General features: G+C 39.1%; 1 protein-coding gene across 9 annotated transcripts; it reads left to right on the forward strand.

The window, feature by feature from the left end:
* On the forward strand, positions 1–25,975 carry SNX11 (sorting nexin 11). Of its 9 annotated transcripts, none has more exons than XM_070766907.1 (8): positions 1–81; positions 189–375; positions 6,565–6,616; positions 8,764–8,850; positions 17,049–17,149; positions 17,989–18,087; positions 19,581–19,790; positions 23,148–23,898. In XM_070766907.1, the coding sequence occupies exons 3-8, from the start codon at positions 6,593–6,595 to the stop codon at positions 23,320–23,322; spliced, it is 696 nt and encodes a 231-aa protein (XP_070623008.1). In that variant the 5' UTR covers positions 1–81; positions 189–375; positions 6,565–6,592; the 3' UTR covers positions 23,323–23,898. The 9 variants fall into 9 exon arrangements, with proteins under 9 accessions (XP_070623008.1, XP_070623012.1, XP_070623014.1 ...); XM_070766911.1 differs by having other exon boundaries at positions 8–81; positions 189–340; XM_070766913.1 differs by having other exon boundaries at positions 8–81; positions 189–247.
* The last annotated feature ends 1,991 nt before the right edge of the window (positions 25,976–27,966 follow it).

The raw sequence follows: 27,966 nt of genomic DNA on the forward strand, positions 1-27,966 counted from the left end.
TTTGTAAAAAAAACTATGAGAGGAAGGCAGCAAGGGAGCTTGGGCTGTCTTAAAGGGGACGCACATAACTCAGAAGCTTTGGTAAGAAAAGTGGGAAGATTGCAAAACAAGCAGAAGCCAGGTGGCAGGTTCCAGGGTCTGAAACACAAGAATCAACAAGAGTATAACCCGTTATTTGTTTTTTTAAGAAAATGCAGGAATAGCGAGGGAGGAAAATGAAGTTGGCCTCGTAAAAAGCGTGGAGAGCGTGAGTAAAGAGAGGCTGTTCCGACGATACGAGGCGGCTGCACCGGAGCGAATATAAAAGTGTTTGTTGCTGCAGGTGGTTCCTTTTTGGAAGGTATCCCGAGCATATGTACTTCGACAGTTTAGCACGTAAGACCGAAGGGCTATGGGGAAGGATGAGTTGGAGCGGTGATGGTTATTGGGGTCGGCGAGTTCAAAGAAGTATTGTTTAGTGGCAGAAACCTAGTTTCACACTTGGACCCAGCTTTCTTCAAACGGGTCGTGTCAGCTGGCGTTGATGGGGCTGCAACCCGGTATGCCCTGAAGGGGAAAAGTTGACCCACTGTTTGCTACTAAACAGCCCCCCCTTTTTTTCCTGCTGGGGTTTAAAGTTCGCCAGGACGAGTGAGTGGGGTTACTGAGAGGGCCCTGACGGTGACTTTTCCGCAAAACGGAGGTGGGCATTTCCCTTCTTTTCCCTGGCAGACAAATGGCCTTGGAAAGCTTCCCCCACATGCCCTCCACTTGAAGCTAACCCCACTCACCGGTGGGTTCCACCTGTTGGTGACAGACTGGAGGAGGAAAAAGGCAGGATGGAAATAACTGTACATAGATAGGCAAGAAGAGACTCCCTGGGTCCCTCTGGAAAGGGCAAGTCACAGAAAACTTTCCAGAAATCCAACCTGTTTATTTTGGTCTTCAGAAAAGGCAGCAGCTGATTATTCTAAGATTCTGAGCAGCTGCTACTAACAGGCAATTGAAGGGGACATTTGTCCCAAAAGCAGTTTATGTTCCTAAAAGTTGGAAGAGTGGTGGGTGAACACCTAACTTTTGGTGGGAGCAAGCAGCAGGGGTCCTTGCCTTCTCTTTTTATCAAGTATTTTTTGGGGTAGGACACACAATGCTCAAAGTGAATAAAAGGAACTCCAAACCAGGTTGTTATAGGGATTAGCAGCTAAGTGTGAATTCCTCCTCCCCACCCCCATCTAACTGCCAGGATGTGTTAACATCTTGGCTAATATTGTCCTAAGGGAAGTCAGTGAGCATCTACTAAGACTCAAATTTGAACAAAGGGCATATTTCTCCTAATACTGCAATTTTCAGTTTGCTTGTTGAATAATTGTAGGCCAAGAAATGGAAAAAGAATAACCTGGAAAGAGCTGATTTATGCTCTCAGGTAGATATATTTAGTAAGTGGGTTCTTACAGTCAAAATTCTAAACTACACAGATTCCTTGACTTACCGCCACAATTGGGCCCATAATGTGCTAAACAAGAGAGAAGTTAAGTGAGTTTTATGCTATTTTTTGAACTTTTTTGTCAAGTTGTAAAGTGAATCACTGCAGTTGTTACATTAATAACATGGTTATTATTATTATTATTATTATTATTATTATTATTATTATTATTTAGATTTGTATGCTGCCTCTCTCCGAGGACTCGGAGAGGCTCACAACAAGAAAAAACAGTACCAATCCAATATTTAAAAAACAGTTTAAAACCCTTCACATAAAAACAATCATACATCTCATGCAGACCATACATAAAGTGGAAACGGCCCAGGGGAATCAATTTCCCCATGCCTGATGACAGAGGTGGGTTTTGAGGAGTTTGCGAAAGGCAAGGAGGGTGGGGGCAGTCCTAATCTTCGGGGGGAGTTGATTCCAGAGGGTCGGGGCCACCACAGAGAAGGCTCTTCACCTGGGTCCCGGCAGATGACATTGTTTCGTCGACGGGACCCGGAGAAGGCCTACTCTGTGGAACCTAACCGGTTGTTAAATGTATCTAGCTTCCCCATTGACTTTGTTTGTCAGAAAGTCACAAAAGGTGATCACATGACTCCAAGACATTGCAAATGTCAAATGTAGGGCAATTGACGCGTGTCTGGATTTTTATCATGTGTGGGGATGCTGCAACAGTCATAAGTGTGAGATATAGTGATAAGTCGCTTTTTCATTGCTGATAACTCCAAACTGTGACTAAATGAATAGCTGTAAGTCAACAACCTATAATTATATTTGCATTACATGCTGTTATGCCCAGCCAGGTGAACCATACAGAGGTATAGGGAGATGGTGCAGTTTGCATAACACGTTGCAACAGGGGTTGAGTTTCTACAATATCTTGTGCCACGTCTTTCCTGTTTTATTTCAGCTTAATACATTTTACTGAACAAATCCAGGCAATAAAGGTAAAGGGAAGCTGAAGCTAGGAAAGGCTTCACTTCTAAAAGAAGGAATGCTGAACTCCATTTCTTGTGTGAATCAAGGCCTTTTGACTTGAATTTTTGACCTGCTATCATGGATTGGTGGGGCAGTTGTGCCCTCCCCTCCCCCAATAATTAAAGTAAACCTGAGCATGGCTAGATGTGTCTTTTTTTCCCCCTTCAGTTTTGGAAATGAATTGATACTGAGGTAGACATTCAGAGGTCCAATATAAGTAGTATAACTGCAAAGGTGACATATTGTGGTGGAAGTGTATATGTTGTAAGTGGCAACTATTAGAAGCTGCTTAGAAACAATAACTCTGTTCTCCTGCTGTAGGATTTAAGGATGAGCCAGCTGTGCTGAGCATCGGGCAGAGCATATAGAAAACTGTTAAACTCTTTTCTTGCACTGCTTAGAGAGCTTGTGATGGAAATTGGTTCAGGCAGTGGAGTTAGGATTCTTAAACTTTTTTGTGTCATGAGCCTTTTTCAGAGTCATTCGTGGAATACTTTTTTGAAAAATATACTTAACCACATAAAATAAGCACCTACCAAGGAAGCTAAATGTTCAACTACCACTTCTGAAGCATTAAAAATAGAAAATATGTAATACAATATAGTAATATTCAACTTGACCAATTACAAGACAATACATTGTAAGAGTATTGAAGTTAGATGTTTTTGGAGTCTCGAGTCTATACATCAATGGTTCTCAACCTTTCTAATGCCATGACCCCTTAATACAGTTCCTTATGTTGTGGTGTCCCCCAACCATAAGTCTAGCACTAATTCTCCCAACAGAGGTTATTGGCAGGAGGGTCAGAGGGACAACCCCATTGAAAAATGCCTGATTGGTCAGATTGTAAAAATATGTTCCAAGGCACCAGAATAGAAACTTAAGTTCCTAACACCATGGAAAATTTCATAGGCCACATAGGCGACCCTTGTGAAACGGTTGTTCGACCCCCAAAGAGGTCCCGACCCCCAGGTTGAAAACCACTGCCATAGGTATACTTATACGTTTGAATGAAAAGGAAGATTTCAGAGAGAAGGTACAAAAAATAAACATGTGTATCCCCCCCACCCCCAATCCAGATTCATGGGCTGGTGGATCTCAAGTAAGAACTCTTAAGCCAAGCCCACTATTTTAGGCCAGTAGAAATACTTGAAGCTTTGAGTGCATGCCAAAAAAGTTGTTGTGGTATGAATATGGCTAAACTGAAAATACCTGTTTTTCAGAAGGCAAACTATTGAGGTTGCTTTCCAGCAGACATTGTTCTCTCTCAAGTGTCTATTACTTTAGCCTACTCTGTTTGCTTATTTGTTTTGGATACTCTCATTCAAGCAAAGAGCCGTGCAGTGCTGTGTTTCCACTCATCTCTCTCTCTCTCTTTTAAATTTTATAAACAATTTTCTGAGATCTATGTGGGGCTAGAGTGCATGATTGGAAACAAATTATGTTTGTTCCAACTATGCACTGCTTTGCACCCAATTTATATAGTTTAATTAAAATAGCATAAAAAATAGTATTGGCTGAGGCTAGGAAATTTGCAGGTGCAAAGAAGACTGTCTACACTCTACAGGCAGATTGGCACTGACAGCCTAAGCTTTAAGTTGCCTTTTCTAACTGAGACTTTACATGTGGATTTCAACTTCTCTAATTCCCAGGCAGGAAGGCCAACGGCTGCTGGCTGGTGATTACGAGAACTGGAAATCCAGTACATCAGACGGGATATGGTTGTGGGAAGGCTGGTTTAAGTTCATATCTCCAGCTTGGGGATTAAATCTTCATGTCTCTGCCTCATTCTTTATTTTGGGGAGCTCATGTTCCCCACAATATCATTTCTGTCCAGATTGTCTTTATTGGCAGAGAACACTTGGAAATAAAATCGGTCAGTTTGTCGTACTTAACAGTACAACTGGGAGATTAGATAGCATAATAATGAAGTACTGTACTTTTTGGACTACAAGACACACTTTTTTCCTCCCTAGAAAAGGGTGGAAATGTCGGTGCGTCTTATACACTGAACAAAGCCATTTTTGCCCTCCCTAAACCCCACCCTGCACATCCCATTTTTGTGAAAAAAGTCCCATTTTTCACAAAAACGCTATGCACAAAGGGATTGGGAGGCGTGAGGGGTTTGGGAAGCCAAAAATGGGATGCACATAGTGTTTGGGGTCCTGCAGAGTGCTCCTGGGGGCCCCTTATTTTCCTCTTTAAAATTTTGATGTATCTTATACTCAGGTGTGTCTTATAGTCTGAAAAATATGGTATTTTGCAAGTCAGTTGAAGGGCAGAACAACCTAATTTGCACTAGCTGAGGGTACAGTTTGTACTTAACTGAGGGTACAGGAATAATAAAATTTCCCTTAGTTAACCTTAGAAACTATTTACTGGCCTTTAAGTGTTTTCTCTATTTAAAAGGAACATACCATTTTCTGATTTGGGGAATTCTAAAACTTGAGAAAGTTGACAGCAGAAATCCTGTTCTCCATAGCTATACTGACTTGGATAATGGAGAATACCACACTGGGGAACTTACTAAATTTGGGATCCCTTTTTTATTCCTCTTTATTTTAAAGAAAGAAATAACAACTCCCACTCATTTCCCCCATCTGGGACAAGGAAGAAGAGCAAGTGAATAGGTAGCGATGACAGCAGCAATAACCATACAAGCCATTTTGCCTGGTCTAAATCCTCCCCCCGAAATCCTCTTGAGTTCTATCTCTATGTTGTTCAGACACATGTAACTTTATGCTGAGGATTCCAAGGCAAGTGCTGCTAGGGATGATGCAATGAAGCCAAGCATAGGATGACCTAAGATAAACATGGGCATATATAGATTTATTTCAATTTTTCTCAATGGGATGCTTATGGTTTTCCTTTTACTTTTTTAAAAGAGTCATAAATCATTGGGTCTGCTACCTGACCACCCGATCCCTTGTCTCCTTATATGCCAGAATTCAAATTAAAGCAAATTCTGTTAAACTTAATTTAGCCAACTTTATGTTTTGTTTTCTTGTTTGTGTGGCTGAACAAATGAAGATTAGGATTTGTGTATACTCCTGGGATCTTTTAAATCAGATGCAAAAAAAAAAATGCATGCAATACGTGTTGGCACCTGCTTTTTGCATTTTTATATTTTCTTTTTTCTCTCCTTTTTTTTTAAACAGTAAAAATTAAACTTTTTTTAAAAAGCCCAAAGTGAAATTTCCTTGTTCCTGTCCTTGTTTCAATAAAAGCAGGTAAGCTAACTCTTTAGAGCAGTGTTTTTCAACTAGTGTGCCGCGGCACACTAGTGTGCCGTGAGACATGGTCAGGTGTGCCGCGAAGCTCAGAGAGAGAAAGAAAACAAGAGAGAGAGAAAGAAAGAAAGAAAGAGAGGGAGAAAGAGAGAGAGAAAGAAAGAGAGAGAGAGAGAGAGAGAAAGGGAGAGAGAGAGAGAAAGCAAGAAAGAGCAAGAGAGAGAGAAAGCAATCAAGCAAGAGAGAGAGAAAGAAAACAAGAGAGAGAAAGAAAGAGAGAGAGAGAAACTAAGAAAGAGAGAGAGAAAGAAAGCAAGAAAGAAAAAGAGAGAACGAGAGAGAGAGAGAAAGCAAGAGAGAGAGCAAGAGAGAGAAAGAGAGAGAGAGAGAAAGAGAAAGAGGGAGGGAGGGTGGGAGAGAGAAAGACAGAGGGAGGTAGGGAGGGAGAGAGAAAGAGAAAAAAAAAGAGGAAGGAAGGAAGAGAGAAAGAAAGGGATGGAGAGAGAGAAAAAAAGAGAAAGGGAGAGAAAGAGGGAGGGAGGGAGAGAGAAATAGAGCGAAAGGGAGGAAGAGAGAGAGAAAAAAAATTTTTGTCCAAACTTTTTTTAGTCCCCCCTCCTCAATGTGCCCCATGGTTTTGTAAATGTAAAAAATGTGCCGCGGCTCAAAAAAGGTTGAAAATCACTGCTTTAGAGGACAGCTTTGGAATATAACCTGAATGTAGCTTTGTTCTTCTGTTCTAGAAACTAATGTTTATCTGAAATATTGCATTTACCCTTTGTTTCTCCATCTTCATAGAGGGACCTGATTTTATTTAGTAAATAGGTGGATGAAATGCGGATATTTCATGGATATTAATTGTATGTCCTTCCTCCCCCTTCCTCACAGATGTTTCCCTCTAAATTGTGAAAGTAATATGTTGGAGTATCAAGAACAAGAGGTAAGGCTATTGCGATTAGCAGACATGACCGTATGTACTATTTTCTATTTCACCAGTTCTGAAAATATCTGTAGCCAGCCTCTAAGAAGGAAAATAGTTTTTAACAGCCTCCAGGTTTGACTGTATATGGTGAAATAATAAGAGGCTAAAGCAATATTGGCAAAGCTCACTCCAAAAGGTGGGTTCACTTTATTTCCAGGCATTGTTTCCTACAGTAGTACCTCTAGATACGAGTTTAATTCGTTCCAGAAGGGAGCTTGTATGTCAAACAACTCGTATCTGGAACAAATGGCTTTAGACTTTGTTTTTCCCCTCCGAGATAACCAGAAGCAAGGATTCTTGCGCCACCTAGTGGACGCTCGGCTCGTATCCCGAATTTGAGCTCGGGTCTGGAACAGAAATTTCTCTCCCCTCGTGGCTCGTAACTTGGAATACTTGCATTTGGAGCAGCTCGTATCTAGAGGTACTACTATAATTTGGAATAATAAGTTTCATGACTTATAGCTTAAGTCAGAATCTATAAAAGCTCCTCCCACCCACCACCTACATATATGTGTGCTGATTTATAGTGTAGCAGAAAGCTGAATCATGCAAATGCCCCTGGAGAAAAAGTACCTAAATATACATGAGAGCATGGCGTCTGCCATCCTCGTAGCACATATTTATATCTCTCTGGCTGTCTTTTTACCAGAGAGATGAGGACAGAAATTTACACAAAGATTTCTCTCAGGTGCCCACAGTTCAGCTTCACCCTATGTTTTGAATATCCGAAATAAATATAGTCGAACAAACTATGCTTTGTGTAGGTTAGCCAAGCTTTCCTTACATACTCATCTTTTATATGTGCTTGATTTGCAACGTTCAGAAGGTGGCTGAGCATTTTGAGGGTTGTAGTTCTGAAGTGTACAAGTTTGGTGATGGCCTGGGCTGAACATTGCATTGTTCCTGAAGCAATAGATCAAGTCCTGTTTTCTTGCTCCTCAGTTCTTCCAAATGAAGTAAATCAGGGACATAATAACATTAGTACAGTGACACCTTGTCTTACAAACTTAATTGGTTCCGGGACGAGGTTCTTAAGGTGAAAAGTTTGTAAGACGAAACGATGTTTCCCATAGGAATCAATGGAAAAGCAATTAATGCGTGCAAGCCCAAAATTCACCCCTTTTGCCAGCCGAAGCACCCATTTTTGCGCTGCTGGGATTCCCCTGAGGCTCCCCTCCATGGGAAACCCCATCTCTGGACCTCTGTGTTTTTGCGATGCTGCGATTTCACTGAGGCCCCCTTTGCTGGGAAACCCCACCTCCGGACTTCCGTTGCCAGCGAAGCACCTGTTTTTGCGCTGCTGGGATTCCAATGCAGCATCACAAAAACACAGAAGTCCGGAGGTGGGGTTTTCCATGGAGGGAAGCCTCAGGAGAATCCCAGCAGCACAAAAACAGGTGCTTCGCTGGCAACGGAAGTCTGGAAGTGGGGCATCCCAGCGGTGGCAGTGGGTTTGTAAGGTGAAAATAGTTTGTAAGAAGAGGCAAAAAAATCTTAAACCCCGGGTTTGTATCTCGAAAAGTTTGTATGATGAGGCGTTTGTAAGACGAGGTATCACTGTATTTATATTCTGATTGATAATAAAAACAGATATAATTGCAAATCTTTGTAATACGATGGGGGCCACCTGGTTATAGTACTGGGCATGTATGTTTAAGATTCAGGAACTTCCTTTTTAAGTAATAACTTAATTAACTTGTGGTTAGCTATGTTTAGCTTGCATAAGTTTAATTAAGCTAGGTGTGGCCCTGTAAATATTCATTTTCTCTGATCATTGGCCTTTTTAGCTGGGTTAGGATGGGTTTGGATAACACCCAGAAAGTCATAGATTCTCCATAACAATTATTGGAAAAGCATAATCGTGTTTATCAAATAGGTATTAGACTTTGTATATTTATTTTATTTCTTTTTTCCAATACGTGAGAAATCTGACTGATCTTAATATAGTAAAGCTTTTATACAATCATAATGAGCTTCTGTGTATGCATTCAATTATTTTGGCTGGAAAAGGGGAAATCTCTCTGGTTTAGGCTCCAGCATTTAGAGAAGTGTTACAAATTAAGTGGACTCTAAAGATGTGTTTTTCCCTCTGGGTCTGAACCCAGGAGCTGACTACTGTACGTGTCCAAGATCCTCGAATACAAAATGAGGGCTCATGGAATTCTTACGTGGATTACAAAATATTTCTCCATGTAAGTATAGAAACACCGGGGGAAAACAGCAGTAAGTAACAGAACAGAATAACAGAGTTGGAAGAGATGTTTTGAAGTCTTGTAGTCCAACCCTCTGCACAGCGATTGCGAACTTATGGCATGTGTGCCACAGCATGTGTGTCCTGGCCAGCTGATTTTCAGCTTGTGTGGAGATTCCGATCAGTTTCCGGTCACAATTCAAAGTTTTGGTAATGACCTATAAAGCCCTACATGGCATCAGACCAGAATACCTCCGGGACCGTCTTCTGCCACACGAATTCCAGCAGCCGATAAGATCCCACAGAGTTGGCCTTCTCCGGGTCCCGTCGACGAAACAATGTTGTCTGACGGGACCCAGGGGAAGAGCCTTCTCTGTGGTGGCCCCGGCCCTCTGGAATCAACTTCCCCCAGAGATTAGAACTGCCCCCACCCTCCTTGTCTTTCGTAAATTGCTTAAGACCCACTTATATTGCCAGGCATGGGACATCTCCCCCAGGCTTATATAGTTTTATGTATGGTATGCTTGTGTTGCATGGTTTTTAAATGTTGGGTTTTTAATGTGTTTTGTTTTAACATTAGATTTGTCACATTGTACATTGTTTTATTATTGTTGTGAGCCGCCCCAAGTCTGCGTAGGGGACGGCATACAAATCTAATAAATTATTATAATAATTATCATCATTATCATAATTATCATCATCATCATCATCATTATTATTATTATTATTATTATTATTCGGGGAGGACGTTTTTGGCTTCCCAGGCTCCAAGAAAGCCTCTGCAGCCTGGAGAGGGCAAAAAATGGGCCTATTTGGCTCACCAGAAGTCAGAAAACGGGGGAGTGTGGGGCTCGTGCATGCATGCACAAGGAGTGGGGCAGCGTGGGGGGGAGGTGTCACACGCACATGTGCAAGTAGCAGGGAGCATTGAATTATGGGTGTGGGCACGCACGAATCCCAGTGACCGATTAGGTCCCACAGAGTGGGCCTTCTCCGGGTCCCGTCAACTAAACAATGTCGGTTGGCGGGCCCCAGGGGAAGAGCCTTCTCTGTGGTGGCCCCGACCCTCTGGAACCAACTCCCCCCGGAGATTAGAACTGCCCCTACTCTCCTTGCCTTTCGTAAACTCCTTAAGACCCACCTGTGTCGTCAGGCATGGGGGAACTGAGACATCTCCCCCGGGCATATACAATTTATGAATGGTATGTGTGTATGTATGTGTGCTTAGAAAATGGGGTTTTTAAAATGTTTTTAGTAGAAATTTAGATTTGCTGAAATTGTTTTCTGTTATTCTGTTGTGAGCCGCCCCGAGTCTGCGGAGAGGGGCGGCATACAAATCTAAATAAATGAAATGAATGAATGAAATGAAATATGTGATAGTACACATGTGTGTGCTTTTAGCACCCAAGTAAAACAAGGTTTGCCATCACTGCCCTATACCAATCCACACAAGTAGCTATCCAGGGGTGGGATTCAAATAATTTAACAACTGGTTTGCCCAAGGTCAGGTTGGCTATGGCCCATCCCCATCTTCCAGCTCTGCCACACATATGGGACGAGCCTCCTGCAAGGGACAACCTGACCCTAGGTGAACCATTTGTTAAATTATCACCATAACCACCCCGCTATCAAAATGGATCCTGGCTGCAATGCTGCAATGGAGAAACAGGGAATGGAGCGGCTGGCACAAGGAAAGGAGGAAGAGCAGGGGGAAGGAAGAGGGAAGGTGGCCTCCTCCTTTCCTTGAGCAGGCTGCTATGTTTCCTGTTTTCCCATTGCAGCGCCATGATGCAGAGTTTGCCCCATCCACCACCGCCCAGGTGCCCTCGCTTCCCCTTAGTATTTTTTTGCCTTCCTGATTTCCAGGTGTGTTGCAATTCGTGCCGTCTTGTGCAGGGAAACAAGTTTGTGGGACTGGAAAAAAAAGTTCAACCCATCAATTCCAACTTTGTGAGATCTTTTTTGTTGTTGAGAAGTTGGAATCGATGGTTTGAACCCCCCCCCCCCCAAATAACCATCAGGGCACTGAAATGGGCCTCTTTCTCTCCAGCAGTTGCTCAGGTCCACTGGAGGAAAGGCCGGCATCTACTGATACTTAAATGTGGCGGCATTCCAGCTCTGGTCGGGAAGGGGCAGCTCGCACTCACTTCAGCATCCTCCCTGACCCACTGGCGCTCTGCTGGTGTTTTAGTTCTTGGCTGCTGCCTTACATGCAGGCTCTGCCCCCACTGGCTGAGACAGTTTTCGCCTGAGTGACATGATTGAAGGCTTCAGTTGCTTCTTTCTTGGACTTTTGGGGTGGGAGGTTTCCTCCCCCTCGGCCTGGAAGCAAATTGTAACAAAACCCAGATGTGTTCCAGAAAACACATATTTTCCGGGACACATCTAACTAGTTTGCTGAACTCATTAAAAAAAAAAAGGTATTGGTTGTGCCGAACCAGTGTGAACAGGCTGGATCCCACCACTGAAAGTTATCCAAAAAAGCCTCCAGGGATGGAGGTCTCACAACTTTTGAAGGCAAGCTGGTTAATTGTTCTCATGGTTAGGAAATTTCTCCTTAGTTCTCGGTTGCTTCTCTCCTTGATGAAAAAGGGTTTTTTTTTGCATGCTTTGCAGGGCACCAGATATGAAACAGCTGCTATTGATATGGGGGGAAAACTTGTGCTTTCTGTGGAAAAGTCATGCTATTACCTATGACTTACTTAGCACAGGAGTAGCAAAAAAAACAGTGGAAATTCCCCATTGTTCTTTCTTTCTTCAAACTGTTGCACTTTACAAGCATGGGAAAATTGCTTCACTTTAGGGCAACTTTTACGATGTGTGGAGTTCAACTCCCAGAAGAGAAAGAATTCTGGGAGTTGGAAGTTCACACATCTTAAAGTTCCTGAGGCCGGGGAGGCAGTCATTTATGACCCATTTGGTAGGAATTATTACTTTTGTAAACATGCAGGTATACTGCAACTATTTTCCCTGATTTCCCCTGAAAATCATAAAACTGGTATTTTCTGGCATTTTTTGGATGCATGAACCACTGAGCCATGGTTGTATAGTGGTTGGAATACAGTATTGCTGGATAACTCTGCTTACATTTGCCAGGAGTTCAATTCCTTCGATCCTGATTGATTTAGAATAATAGAATCATAGAGTTGGAAGGGACCTCCAGGGTCATCGGGTCCAACCCCTTGCTTAATGCAGGATTCATTAAATCATCCCAAAAAGATGACTGTCCAGTCTCTGTTTGAAGACCTCCAGTGAAGGAGAACCCACCACCTCCTATGGCAAACTGTTCCACTGGTTTATCATCCTTACTGTTGGAAAGTCCCCCCCCCCCCCCCCCGATATCTAATCTAAATCTACTCCCTTGCAGTTTCATTCCATTGTTTCTAGTCCTTCCATGTGCTAATGAGAACATTGCTGATCCCTCTGCTTTGTGACAGCCCTTCAGATATTTATAGACAGTTATCAAGTCTCCTCTCAGTCTTCTCCTTTGCAGACTAAGCATCCCTAGATCCTTTAACCGTTCCTCATAAGACATGGTTTCCAGACCACTCACCATCCTTGTAACTTGCTCCCGCCCCCAGAACTGAACACAGTATTCCAAGTGTGATTGTACCAAAGTACTGTAGAGAGGAATAATTACTTCACGTGAGCGAGATTCTATGCTTCTCTTGATACATTCCAGGATTGTATTTGCCTTTTTTGCAGCTGCTTCACACTGTCCACTCGTGTTTAATCTGTGATTACCAATACACCCAGGTCCTTCTCACCTGTGCTGCTGCTCAGATATATTCCTCCTATTCTATGTGTGCTGTTTTCATTATTTTATGTAGGATCATGCATTTCTCTCTGTTAAATACCATTCTGTTAGTTTCAGCCCATTGTTCAAGCTTGTCTAGACCTTTTTGAATCCTATCTCTATCTTGTTTAGTATTAGCAACACCGCTTAGCTTTGTGTCATCAGCAAATTTGATAAGTTTTCCTTCAATTCCTTCATCTAGATCATTTATAAATATATTAAATGGCACTGGGCCTAGGACAGACCCTTGTGGTATTCCACTTGAAACATTCTTCCAATTGGATGTGCAACCATTTATTTTATTTTATTTTATTTATTTTATTTTATTTTATTTTATTTTATTTTATTTATTTATTTATTTATTTATTTATTTATTTATTTATTTATTTATTTTTTTATTTGATTTGATTTGATTTGATTTGATTTGATTTGTATGCCGCTCCTCTCCGTAAACTCGGGGTGGCTCACAACAGAATAAAACAGTTCATAACAAATCTAATAATTTACAATTTAAAATATTTTAAAAATCCCATTATTATTATGAATCATTTCAGATTGACTCAGCCTTCCATCTTTTTGAGGGCGATAAAATGAGGACCCAGATTTTTTGAGGGCAATATGCTGCCCCTGAAAATGCTAAGAAAGTGCTGTATAGCACTATGAAGTGGTATATAAGTCTTAAGTGCTATTGCTGCTGTTACTTAACAGGTAATTTTCAGCAATGTGTTCCTGAGGATTACTAGGAACCATGAAATGGGGCATGGAGTAGACTGCCCCTTTGTCTTCGGAATGAGCTTTGAAGGAAGAAAAAATCAATATGCATAATTTCCATGTGGACAGAGTCCCTCATACAGTTAAAGAAGAATGGGAGCCCAAAATTTGGGTTGTAAGCAAGACAAGTTGTTAAGTATGCTTTGCCCCATTTTATGACATTTCCTGTCACAGTTGTTAAGTGAATCACTGCAGTTTTTAAGATAGCTAATATGGTTGTTAAGTGAATCTTGCTTCCCCCTTGATTTGGCTTGTCAGAAGGCCCCACATGTTGATCACATGAACCAGGCATTGCAGCCATCATAAACTTGTGCCATTTGCCAAGCATCTGATCGCATGATCGTGATTATGTCATACGTGTGAAAAATAGTTATAAGTTACTGTTTTCAGTGTCATTGTATCCTTGAATGGTCAATAAATAAGTGGTTGCAAATCAAGGAGTTGAGAACTTCCCTGTAGCACCCAACTGATTGGAATAGACATAACTTTGGTTTCAACCCTTCCTTGAATTATTATTAAAAATGGCAACCAATTTTAATCTATTGTTTCCCCCCTTTTTTACATCGGACAGTATGGAATTCTTTGAAAATTAAATTAAATAGAAAGAGTAAAACATGACAAGAAATGAATCACAATGTAACTTTAAAAAGGAAGACAGTTTCAATATATGCTTTTACATTAAAAAATATTATGAATGGAATAATACATGCAGACCAAAATGGATTTTTATCAGATAGACAGATTAAAAATAACCTAAGGACAATTATAAACACATTAGAATATTATGAACAACATCCAGAAAAACAAATGGCATTAATATTCTTAGATGCAAAAAAAGCATTTGATAATGTAGATTGGTCCTACATGAAATTGCAACTGAATAAAATGAATTTTGGAACTAAATTCTTTAATATAATCGATGCAATATACTCAAACCAAACAGCAAAAATTATCTTAAATGATGACCAAACAGAAACGTTTGAAATACAAAGAGGAATTAGACAGGGCTGTCCTATCTCTCCATTGTTATTTATATTAACATTATTAATAAAAGTAAGAACAAATAAAAATATTAAAGATTTAGAAATTAAAAAAGAATCTTACAAACTCCAGGCATTTGCCGATGATATAGCCTTGATAATATAAGATCCTTTAACTTCAATATCAAAATTAATACAAGTAATAGAAGAATATGGTGGAGCAGCAGGCCTAAAAATCAATAAAAATAAGACTCAATTAATAACCAAAAACATGACAGAACCTCAGACAAAATCACTAGAAAAAATATCAAAAATGAAGATAACAAAAAAAGTAAAATATTTAGGTATTTGGATATCAGCTAAGTCTATGTCTTTGAAAGAAGATAACTATTCAAAACTTTTAAAGCAAATTAAAAAAGACCTAGAAACCTGGAATAATCTTCAATTATCATTTTTAGCTAGAATATCTACAATAAAGATGAATATTTTACCTAAGCTTTTGTTCCTATTCCAGTTAATCACAATAAATTCAGGAAAAGATTTTCTCAAAGAATTAACGAAAATAACAAAAAAAATTATATGGCAAGGGAAAAAACCCAGAATAAAACAATGAGGATTAGAAGACATGAAGGAAAGAGGAGGCCTCTCCCTTCCAAATTGGAAGCTATATTACCAAGCAGCAGCCTTATCTTGGATTAAAGAGTGGCTTAGTTTACAAAATAGAAGATTACTAAATTTGGAAGGCCATGACTTGTTGTTAGGTTGGCATGCTTTTATATGGTACGAAAAATATAAAATCCATTCATATTTTAAGAACCATACAATTAGAAAGGCTCTTTTAGAGGTTCGGATTAATATCAAAAAAGATAATTTTTATGTCATGCCAGAATGGATATCCCTGATTGAAACTTTATGTCACCCAAACTTAATACAAGAACAAAAAATATGGACATATAGAGATTTATTAGATAATCAGTGGAATTTGAAATCAAGACAGGAATTATTAGATACAGGTGCTGCATTAGAATGGTGGCAATACGCACAGATTAAGTCAAGATTTCATAAAGATATAAAAACTTATACATTTAGAAAGGACAATAATATTTTAGGTAAATTATTGACTACAAATAAAAATGATTGGGAAAACATATAAAATTTTAATTAATTTTAAAACCATAGATTGGATTCTAAAAGACAATATGATTAGTTAATGCAGAAATCTAGGCAAAGAAATAGACTTAGACACATGGGAAAGGGTGTGGACCTATAATTGGAAAATAATTAAGTCAACATCTTTCAAAGAAAACCAAATTAAAATGTTTTATAGATGACATTTACCACCCAATAGAAATTCAAAAATGTTTCAAAATAAATCCCATTTATGTTGGAAATGCAAAACAGAAATAGGTACTTATTATCACACATGGTGGACTTGCCACAAAGCAAAAAATTATTGGAACATGATAGAAAAATGGCTAAGAGGAATAACCCAGCAAGAAATTAAGAAAACCCCGGAATTTTTTTTATTAGGAATTTTGAATTACAAATATAAAAAAGATATTTATTTCTTAATAGTCCATATATTGGTAGCCGCTAGGATCGTTTTTGCACAAAGATGGAAAGAAATGGAGACACCGAAGGAAGAAGAAATACTTAAGAAAATTCTGGATTGCACTGAGCTTGATACGATGACGAGGAGGTTAAATAATCAGGAAGAATCAGAATTTTATAATATATGGCAAATGGTATATACTTGGTGGGATAGAACAAAAAATTCATAAAGTTGTTGCAATATTGGTAAGATTAAATTCAATAGATTTTGTTATGTAAATTAGGACATTTCAAGATTAAAACGTAATATCTTCTTTTTAGTTTCATTTGATCTATAATTAAGTTTTATACATTTTCTAATATATGACTAGATGTGTTTTTATACAGCGAGTTACAGTAGATACTTTACCTTTTTTGATTTAAAATTTCTTTATAAATCTTTTTTTTTACATATAAATTATTAGATGTGTTTTTCTTTTTATATTTTCCTTTATTTTTTATTATTTTCTTATTATTTTATCTTTTTTATATATATAATAGAACATAGTTACAGATACCTTTAAATATTCTCTGGTTTGCTCAAATACAATGTACTCATTTTTGTTCCTATACAATGAAGACTTCTATTCTGAGCGGAGCGACGGTAGCTCCTCTATATGTTTTATATTATGTTTATAGTGTCTCTCTTTGAAAAATTAATTAAAAATATTTTTTTAAAAATAAAATAAAAAGGAAGACAGGTAATGCATGTATTTGTAACGGAGGTAAACAAAGTTGAAAGATACTTTATACTTTTTTCTTTTTCTTTATTCACCAGTTTACTTGCTTTTCAGAAATTTGTATTCCTTTTATTACTGCATAAAATTATTCAATAAAAATCAATTAAAAAGAAATTCAAATTAATTTTTTTAAATGACTTTTAATCAAAGTTCACTGTAAAAACAAAAAAAAAAATTGCTGATAAAAGCTGTTTATCATAGCAATTCTCTATTAACACAGCAGCCAGCAGAGGGAGACAGTATAGAATGGGATTTGGAGTGGAAAAAAAACCCAGGTGGGATAAACCTTGTATCAACAACAGTCTTTCTTCTTATTCTACAGACCAATAGTAAAGCTTTCACAGCCAAGACATCTTGTGTGCGTAGACGATATCGTGAGTTTGTATGGTTAAAGAAACAGCTGCAAAAAAATGCTGGCTTGGTGTAAGTGTGGTTATTTAATAGTGGCCTAAACCACTGAAGGACATTTGCACATCATTTGAAAATATTTCAGTGATAAACTAATATAATTTTTTGCACTGTTGCTAACATTGACACTTTTAATTTTACCTTAGAAATGCAAGTGTTGAAAATATGCTTGAACTGTAATATATAATTATGTATTAAAACTGAATAGAGCTTAGCAAAGAGCTGTAACTTTAACTTTGTCAGAGTACATGATCTGCAGAGAGATAGAGTCAATTTCTGAGATGAAAATTTAGTAAGTTGACGTCTTTCAAAGAGGACTGTTGGCAATTTTAGAAGATAATGATGGTTTTATATTTTGGATTTTACTTTTCATTTTCTGCATCTCCAAGGAAGCTTAATGAGCTTGTTGATTTTATTGCAAAATGCAATTTATAAACTTTTAGGGGAGAAGATCCCTAACCTTGACCTATCATATTGGAACCATTCCCCGAAAACCTTTTGATAAATCCAACATATGGCTGTACCACTACTGCCGGAGCTTGCAGAAGATTTGAATTTCTGCAGAGAGCGCTATTAATGATCCAGAAATCTAATTCTTGGAGAAGATACATTCTTCTTTGTTAGAACTGCTGCTAAATTAAATTAGCTTCACTGTAGGCTCCAATCTTGATGGCAATAGGCTTTTAATAGAATGGTAACACCTATTTTAGTGAAGAACAAGCTGACAGAGTAGCAAAAGATTGCTAATTACTTTTTATTGTGGATGCATGCTCAAGGAGGGATATATATATATATATATATATATATGTATATACAGTATTTATGTATGTAAACCTCTCCCTCGTATCTTCTAGGCCTGTCCCAGAACTTCCAGGGAAATCTACTTTCTTCGTAGGTAATACTGATGAATTCATTGAGAAACGAAGACAAGGATTGCAGCAGTTCTTGGAGAAGTGAGTGGAAACTGGGGAACAGGATTATTGTTAGAGATAGAAGATTTTCTGGATCCCACCTGATTAGAATCTATCAACAAATTGATAGAATCTATAAACTTCTATCAACAAGTTTATAATGGTAGGGAGAAGATAACATAATCAAGATAGTTTCAATTTATGTAAATATCCGAACTTATAGATCAGTTGTTGTTTTTTAAATATGACAAGAAAATGTTGACATATAGGTAAAAAAATCTTGGAAAACCCAAAGCCAACGTCAAAAAAGACAGATCTCAGATATAGTTCAGTGATCCTGGCAAATTTCCTAGGAGTGATATTGATCTCCCCTTCTGCAGCTGTAAGAACAAATCAATAATTAACAGTATTCCCATTACAGTGGCAGAAAGCTTTGATGCCACAGCAGCTCTGCAATTAGGATTCTAACAATGGTGGGGAAAAGCATGCCAGCGTGAATGGAGGAAGCCATAGATTTGCTACAAAAACTTTATTTTCTTTCCTTCAGTACAGGAAGAATTATGTGCTGGCACTGTAGTTGATACATCCTTTCCCACTGTGGCAGTGAAAATGAACAAAGGCTGTCCAAGGCTGCCAGCAGATTTTTTTTAAAAAAAAGAAAGGTGGGGAGTGGGGGTGTTTCTTCTACCATAGATTCTCACTTCACACCTTGAGAGTCATTCTGTCTATGAGAACCTCAGTTGTGCCTTAGCAGGAAAGGTATTAAGTCTTTAAATCAGTGGTTCCCAATCTTTTTTTGGCTATGCTCCACCCAGGCATCTCTAAAATCCTGATGCCACCCCCTCCCTCCCATGACATAATTTTTACTATTCAAAAAGTGAACTCTACACATGCAGAGGAAGCCTAAAAGGCCACTAACTTGGTTTAAACAAGGCTCTAATTGCCCCCATTAAAAATAAAATTGCCCCACATTGGGAACAGTGTTCCCTCTAAATTTTTTGGGGGGTGGGCAGAAAAGTATAGTGTCTGAGCGGCAGTCCCTTCGGGACCTGGCGGCACAGAAATAATAAACAAACGAACAAACAAACAAACAAACAAATAAAAAACCCACCCTGTTTTGCCTCAGAGAATTTCAAAATAAAATACTGTACTGTGTGTCTATAACAGTGAGCTCATAATAGGGCAACTCTTATCAATATCAAAATTCCACTTAAATAGTTGAGCTAGTTTCAAACTAGATTTTGATTTTCTTTCTCTCTTCCTTACTCCCATTCTTTTTCTTTCTCTTTTCCTTCCTCTCTTTTTTCTATCTGTTTCTCTCTCTTCCTCTCTTCCTCTCTCTCTCCTTCCCTCTCACTCTTTCCCTCTCGGCTTCTGGGCAGGGTTGGAAAACTCTGATTTGATGATGATTTTTAAGTGAGCGATTGCTCACTACTCATCTTAGAGGGAACTATGATTGGAAAGTATTGTTTCTGAAGATCTGATTCTTGCAGAGTTTGTGCTTAGAATTTCCAATTTTTCTATTCAAATTCTAGGACAGTACAGAACGTTGTACTCCTTTCAGATAGCCAGCTGCACCTTTTCCTACAAAGTCAGCTGCCTGTACTGGAAATTGAAGATTATGTGCAGGGTCGGAGCCCTATGAGTGTCACTGATGCCATTCTCCAGTATGCCAGGTCCAACTGTGGTTGGACTCAGGAGGACAGTCATTCAGCTTTACTGGCTGTACATGACTTTGGCAACAGGTGAGTGGAATGGATGTAATGGTCGAGAAGACAGTAATCACAGTTTGTTTCCCCAGGATGTTTTATACTTTGTGCCTACTATGTTTGCCTATGGATTCCCTCTCTTTTTATTGAATTTGAATTTATTAGATTTATATGCCGCCCCTCTCCGAAGACTCGGGGCGGCTCACAACAAGACAATACAATACAAATCTCACGTTAAAATTAAACTAAGTTAAAACACATGTATAAAAAACCTATTAACTACATACACACTCAATCCAGCTGATCAATATAGAGGTCCGAGAAAAAAGGGGAGGAGGTTAATCCCCCCACGCCTGGCGGCAAAGATGGGCCTTTAGCATTTTGCGGAAGGCGTGGAGGGTAGGGGCAGTTCAAATCTCCGGGGGGAGTTGATTCCAGAGGGCTGGGACCGCCACAGAGAAAGCTCTTCTCCTGGGTCCCGCCAGACGGCATTGTTTAGTCGACGGGATCCAGAGAGGGCCAACTCTGTGGGACCTAATTGGATGCTGGGATTTGTGCGGCAGCAGGCGGTCTCCTAGGTATTCTGGTCCGATGCCATGTAGGGCTTTATAGGTCATTACGAACACTTTGAATTGTGACCGGAAACTGATTGCTAGTCAGTGCAAACCGCGGAGTGTTGACGACACATGGGCATATCTGGGGAAGCCCATGATAGCTCTTGCGGCCGCATTCTGCACGACCTGAAGTTTCCGAACACTCTTCAAAGGTAGCCCCATGTAGAGAGCGTTGCAGTAATCGAACCTTGAGTTGATGAGGGCATGAGTGGCTGTGAGTAGAGACTCCCTGTCCAAATAGGGCCGCAACTGGTGCACCAGGCGGATCTGGGCAAACGCCCCCCTCGCCACAGCTGAAAGACGTTTCTCTAATGTGAGCTGTGAATCAAGGAGGATGCCCAAGTTGTGGACCCTCTCCGAGGGGGGTCAATAATCCCCCCCCCAGGGTAATGGATGGACAGATGGAATTGTCCTTGGGAGGCAAAACCCACAGCCACTCCGTCTTGTATTTTATCAGTCCTTGTTTGCAAGATCTCTGATACAGATTGTGCTAGAGTTGTAGAAATAAAGCTTTCCAGATTCCAAAATCAAATCTGGAGGGGACCCTTACATATGGGACTTCAATGTCTCTGTAATAATGTCAGTTTCATGGAAATGACAGGGGCATGGGGTATGAATGAGATGGGGAGGTAGGTGCTTGGAGTATGATTGAGTTTAGGAATGTGCATGTATGTTAGGGCTCAAAACCCAGCAATAAATGTGGGTGTAGAGACAGAAGGATTGGCCACAGACATTTGGTGCTGAATCCAACAGCTAATCTCTTCTTCCTCTTAACTCACCTAATAGGAAATGGAAGTGAGAGATCTTTGTTTGGCTGGAAATTGGTTATTTATGTTTTCATCTGTTGACTTTCTGTCTGTTGTGTCTGTCATGTCTGCCGTGTCTGTCTATCTTTCTCTCAGACTGGTTCTATTTCCTTCTTAACGAAGAATCAATTCTAGAACTTTTGATTAAGCAGTTATGACAGTCACGTATGATTTTAGCAGATACGTGGGTTTTTTTAGCAGAAAAAGCTCCCAATCTCATAATTTATGGCATCATTTTCTTGCTTGATTCTATGGGATTTTAATGGAATTCCCAAATACATTCAGATTTGATTATGATTTGTGTCTAGTCCATGAGGGAAAACATAGCATCATTCTTTTTTCTTCCATTTCTTCCAGTTTCATTTGCATGTAGAATTTGGATGTTAAAATGGTTTTGTTACACTATCTAGTATCCTAGCATCTATTATCTTTTAAGGCATTTTTAGATATATATCTGTTAAATGTGGTAGTTTCTTTCTATAGGGAACTGAGTTGGTTTGCATGGTGAAAACAGTTTTAGATATATTTTTAACCCCCCAGACATTTCTATACTTGCATCAAATTACAGCACAAACAACAATTTTTGGGCAACATCCTTTTCTGTCTCCTGAAGATGTTACCTTCATCTGATTTCCCAGCCCATACCTGTTGTCCTTAACTATATTATTATTAAACTAGTACTTTCCCCCTTATCCTGATAGATGGTTTGCCATGTGCTTTATTAATCATTCTGTGGCACAGGCAGGGAACCTCTAGCTTGAAACGTATTGGCCGCTTAGGCTATTGAGGTGATGCCAACTTCCCTATTAGACCTGTGCCCTACTTTTAGTCTATTCTGATTTAAGCAGCCCTTACAAACCAGATCTCTTCTGGTATTCCCCTGGAACTGAGCAGACTCAGTGCTATTGCAGAAGATATAGATCGTTTTGAAAAAGGGCTTAGTGTTTTTTTTTCTGGAATATTGCTAAATCTGTGTCCAATAAACACCCCCCCTCCCTATGTATAACAGCTGCATAAAATCTAGCAGGGTCTGACAGATAGCTAAATTCACTGGTATAGTCATTTTCAAAATAATAATAATAATAATAATAATAATAATAATAATAATAATAATAATAATAATAATTTATTAGATTTGTATGCCGCCACTTTCCAAAGACTCGGGGCGGCTCACAACAACAATAAAAACAATATTATACTGGCACAAATCTAATATTAAAAAAACCCCTAAAAACCCTATCATAATTAAAAACCAAACAACACATACATACCAAACATAAATTATAATAAGCCTGGGGGAAAGGTGTCTCAAATCCCCCATGCCTGACGGTATAGGTGGGTCTTAAGTAGTTTACGGAAGATAAGGAGGTGGGAGCAGTTCTAATCTCCGGGGGGAGTTGATTCCAGAGGGCCGGGGCCACCACAGAGAAGGCTCTTCCCCTGGGGCCCGCCAGACGACATTGTTTAGTCGACGGGACCCGGAGAAGGCCAACTCTGTGGGACCTTATCGGCCGCTGGGATTCGTGCGGTAGCAGGCGGTTCCGGAGGTACTCTGGTCCAATGCCATGTAGGGCTTTAAAGGTCATGACCAACACTTTGAAATACTTTTCCTTGTCCATTCCACCCAAACTTAAAGACAATTTTTACAGTGTGGACTGATGAAAGTTGAAAGGAAGTGAAAAGAAACAACAATTTTTGCCTTAACACGTCCTACATATCATAAATAGGAACAGTAATATTTTATGGCAGCATGCTTGTGGCAGGACGGGTACATTATGCTGGCATTGGTATATTGGTACCCTCTCAGAAACTGGGGCATAACACTTGAACATCAGAAAAAGGTCATAGACCTCTGGTCATGGTTCTAGACCATAAAACTCTGAGCGGTAGGATTCTGGGAATGAATCAGCAGCTTTAAATTAAATATATCTTTCTTTCCCTATTGCTCTCAACTCTCCTGGTATGTGCTCAAGTTTTGATGAAGAAAGTCAATTTGTCCAAAGTTCCATAGAATCACTCCCTCATTGGAGTGATGTCAGCATAAATGGCAACAAATTGGAGAGTCCATGTTCTGAGGAAGATGACCATCAACCAACAGGACTGCCACAGGTGGGTTCAACAGCATCAAGTCACCAGATCAACAATTAGCAGGAATTTAAAAAGCCCATTCAGAACGTGCTTTGGAGCTTGGCATAAACTTTTGCCACTTTGTTGAAAATTATTTGGATTATTAGAACTCTAGGTGGAAATGTTTGGATTATTCCTAGTGGCTTGGGTGTGAACAAGCCTGGACCAGTGAAATGTTTGAACAATTGGAATTGAAGCTTATGAATGCAGAAGTAGTTTTCCAGTATGTTTGTTTTTTCTCTTCTTCCATCTTGATCCAGCCTCAAGTCTTCCTCAACTTTTTGTTTATTTTGACAAATTATCATGTATAAGAAAGTGCTCTGGCTTGTTGTCTGTGTTCTTTTCCCTCATCCTCCATATCTATAACTAATAATGCTTGTTGCAAAACTCTGGCTGTCTTTTGTAGGTGTATCAAAATTATTTGAATGTAGTACAAGATGGTGCCAGAAAGCCCACCTGCTTGCCATGAATGCCAAATCTACATCTGGGTTCTTTGGTAGATATACACAGCTGGGACAAATGGCCAGGCTCCCACCCTAATTCATTATTGCTAGAGCTGCTAAGAGGAGCATGTTATAAATATACAAGGGAAATGAGGAACGATAGTCTGTATTCTTCTAAGTTCTTAGGTGCACATCCTGGGAAGGGTCATTCTTGTTATATTTCATTGCTTTAACACAGCACACAATGTGACAAGGAGACAGTAATTAACCCCATCATACATACTAAACAAAAATTGTATTTGTCTGCCTCTAAGTCCTCTTATCAGTATCATTGTTACAGCAGTAGCAAAACCCCCCAACAATTCTGTAAGTCTAGATATTTCAGTTTTCAGATTTCTCATTTGACTTGTTTAATCTTCAAGCAAAATAATGGAATTGAAATTGAAAGACTCCAGAGAGCCTGGAAGAGTCTGCAAGAGCCTGCTTAAGGTGATCCAGGAAACTTTAGACTAGTCAGTTTAACCTCAGTTCCAGGTAAAGTGATGGAAACCATTATTAAAGATAAAATTACTGGGCACATAAAAAAACAGGCATTGCTGAAAGAAAATCAACATGGTTTCTGCAAAGGCAAATCATGTCTTACTAACTTGTTAGAATTCTTTGAGGGTGTAAATAAACACATAGATAAAAGGGGATCCAGTTGATATTGACTTTCAAAAGGCTTTTGACAAAGTACCTCACCAAAGGCTCCTAAAAAACCTCTTCAGCCACGGAATTAGAGGACAGGTCTTGTCCTGGATTGGTAACTGGCTAAATTGTAGGAAGCAAAGGGTGGCAATAAATGGGCAATTATCTGGATGGAAAGAAGTGAGAAGTGGTGTATCCCAAGGTTAAGTTTTGGGACTTTTACTTTGTAATTTATTCATTAATGATCTGGATGTAGAAGTAAATAGTGAGGTAGCAAAGTTTGCTGATGACACTAAATTGTTCCGGGCAGTGAAAAGTGAAACTGATTGTCAGGAGCTCTAGAAGGATCTCTCGAAATTGAGTGCGTGGGCAACAAAGTGGCAAATCCATTTTAACCTAAACAAGTGCAAAGTTATGCACATTGGGGCAAAGAACCCCAATTATACCTACCAACTGATGAGGACCAAACTTTCTGAGACAATCCAAGAAAGGGATCTTGGGGTTTTGGTGGACAGCTCAATGAAGATGTCAACCCAGTGCGCAGCAGCAGTAAAAAAAACCAATTCCATGCTTGGCATGATTAGGAAGGGAATCGAAAATAAGTCGGTAAGTGTTGTATTGCCTCTGTACAAATCGATGGTGAGACCACACTTGGAGTACTGTTTACAGTTCTGGTTACGGTATCTCAAGAAGGATATAATAGAACTGGAAAAGGTGCAAAAAAGAGCAACAAGAATGATAAAGGAATGGAGCATCTCCCTTAGGAAACCAGGTTGCAACGCCTTGATCTCTTCAGCCTTGAAAGGCGGCGTTTAAGGGGTGACTTGATCGAAGTGTATAAAATCATGCATGGGATAGAAAAGGTGGATAGAGAAAAATTCTTTTCTCTATCACACAATACTAGGACAAGGGGGCACTCCCTAAAACTCATAGGTAAGAAAGTGAGGACAAATCAAGGGAAATATTTCTTCACCCAGAGGGTTGTTGGTTTATGGAATTCACTTCCAAAAGAGGTCGCGACAGCTGTCAGTCTTGATAGCTTCAAGGCAGGATTAGATAGATTCATGGATGCCAAGTGTATCGATGGTTATTGAAATGGATGTCCACGTGCTGCCTCTATGTTGGTTGGGGCAGGCAGGATTCCCTTGAGTACCACTTGTTGGGGGTCAGGGGAAAGGGAGGGTCTTGCCTTCTCTTTCTGCTCAAGATCCCCATGAACAATTGATGGGCCACTGTGTGACACAGAATGCTGGACTCGATGGGCTTTGGCCTGATTCAGCAGGGCTCATCTTATGTTCTTATGGCTGCAGAAGAAATGGGCCAAGGTGTGTGGGGCTTGGCTGCAACAGTCCAAAGCTGAAGAAACTCCTGTCTCCCTGCATTTCCACACACTACACAATAGAAGCTAAATGTCAGACCTATGTTATCTGTCTCCTCGTTTTTTGTCCTTTAAACTGGGTAGAGAAACATGAATAAGATAATTTTTGTTACAAGTAAATATTTCTCCTACTTGTTTGTTTATTTAACTAAAGTACTTAAGGATTTTTTTGTCTTCTTTGTGTTCTCTTCTATTGTGATGATAATCTTAACAAATGTACATGAAAACAGAATAATTATCTCAAAAAGGACTATTCCTCTCTTTCCACTGTATCTTGTGATTGCCATTTTAAACTTGACTTTTAGTTTTATTATAGAACATACAAAGGAAGAATACTTAAAGCTATAGAAAAAACTAAAACAAATAAATAAAATAGCCTGTTTTCATGTATGTGAAAAATATACAGTACCCACACAAACCATTTCACTGAATGATTGCCATATTTTATAATTATCCATATCTAAACTTTGTCAGTAAGTGATTTGCTTGTAAAATACTAATCCTGTAGATTTCTAAATTGTTGGGACCATATATTTATTTTTCCAATGCTGAAATCTTTTAATATGAACAGAGAATCTAATTTATTTATATGGATAAGAATATGGTTCAAAATGCAACACCCGGAAATATTAAATCTTGTCTCAAAACTGACTTAATACATGTAACAGTTTATTTTCTCAATGGAACCTTTATAGGTCCCTGTATAAACAAATATTTAATCAAAGCATTAATTTCACTGCTGTTCCCATCATCTGAGGATTTACTCTAGCTTCTCCAATGTTGTGATGACCTGGGGAGAAAATGAGTCACCTTTTCTTTCATGATATTACAGTTTGTAGAGTAAGAATAAAGTAAAACTATACTAGAATTACCTTTAGTTGATGCTTCTCAGTGGGTCATCAAGTAAACTGCAATAGGTTGCAAAATTGTAATAATCAGCAGCGGTTTCCTCAGTTATTTGTGCAATGCATTGTCAGAAAATTACAACATACCAATCCTATGGTAAATGCATTATGCTTACTTACAACATACCAATCCTATGGTAAGTGCATTATGCTTACAAGAAATCCCTAAATTTATATTTTTAAAAAACCCATGCTGTTCTCAAACCAACTATCTTTCCGGTATGGTCAGGACAAGGAATGTTTGAATTACCGTAATAACTGCTAATTAAAATAAACCAAGATAAGTTAAAATATAAAAGAGCCGGGGTGGCGCAGCAGATAGAGTGCTGTAGTGCAGGCCACTGAAGCTGACTTTAGATCTGAAGGTCAGCGGTTCAAATCTTATCACCGGCTTAAGGTTGACTCAGCCTTCCATCCTTCCAAGGTGGGTAAAATGAGGACCCGGACTGTATGGGCAATATGCTGGCTCTGTTAAAAAGTGCTATTGCTAACTCGTTGTAAGCCGCCCTGAGTTTAAGGAGAAGGGCGACATAAAAATCGAATAAATAAATAAATAAATAAATATTAATACAATTAACTGATAGCCAATTTGGTGGTTAAGGCAAAAATCTAGAAATTGGGGGGGGAGGGCATAGGTTCTTATCGAATTCAGCCAGAAAGTCAACTGGATGACTGGGTCAGTCAGACTATCTCAGCCCAACTCACTTCAGAGGGTGGTTGTGAGGAAGAAGGGTTAGTTGTATATGTTTGCTGCTTTGACCTATTTGTAAAAATAAAGGAATATAAATAAATAGCAGATTCCCACATTTCAACTATTCTCACATAGAGAAACCTATAAGTGGCATATGCATACACATATATGCCTTTCTTCTAGCAAAATATGGAAAACTGATGAAAAAAGATGTGAGGAAAAAAAGGATATGTTATGAAGAAAAGAAAAAAAATAGTGCACAAAACCAGATGAGTTTGAAGAATCATAACCAACTGAAAGAAAATAGGAAAGCTCATTTTTCAGGCAGGATTAAATTCATACAAATAGCCCTTTTCAAGCATCAAGTAATCTTTAGGCTAAACATCAAAAACAGGTGATATCCTACTTAATGGGTGCATTTAGGGCTAATTATTTTCAATTACAACTTTTATCAGACAATGCAAGGCTTGCATTGTCTGTAATGATACCTTTCCTTCTTAAAAATAAACAAAAGACACCATTGGTTTCATCAAGGATTATTTTAGACAGACACATCCACAC

The sequence above is a fragment of the Erythrolamprus reginae genome, chromosome Z (genome assembly GCF_031021105.1).
Source record: "Erythrolamprus reginae isolate rEryReg1 chromosome Z, rEryReg1.hap1, whole genome shotgun sequence".
Lineage (NCBI taxonomy): Eukaryota > Metazoa > Chordata > Lepidosauria > Squamata > Dipsadidae > Erythrolamprus > Erythrolamprus reginae.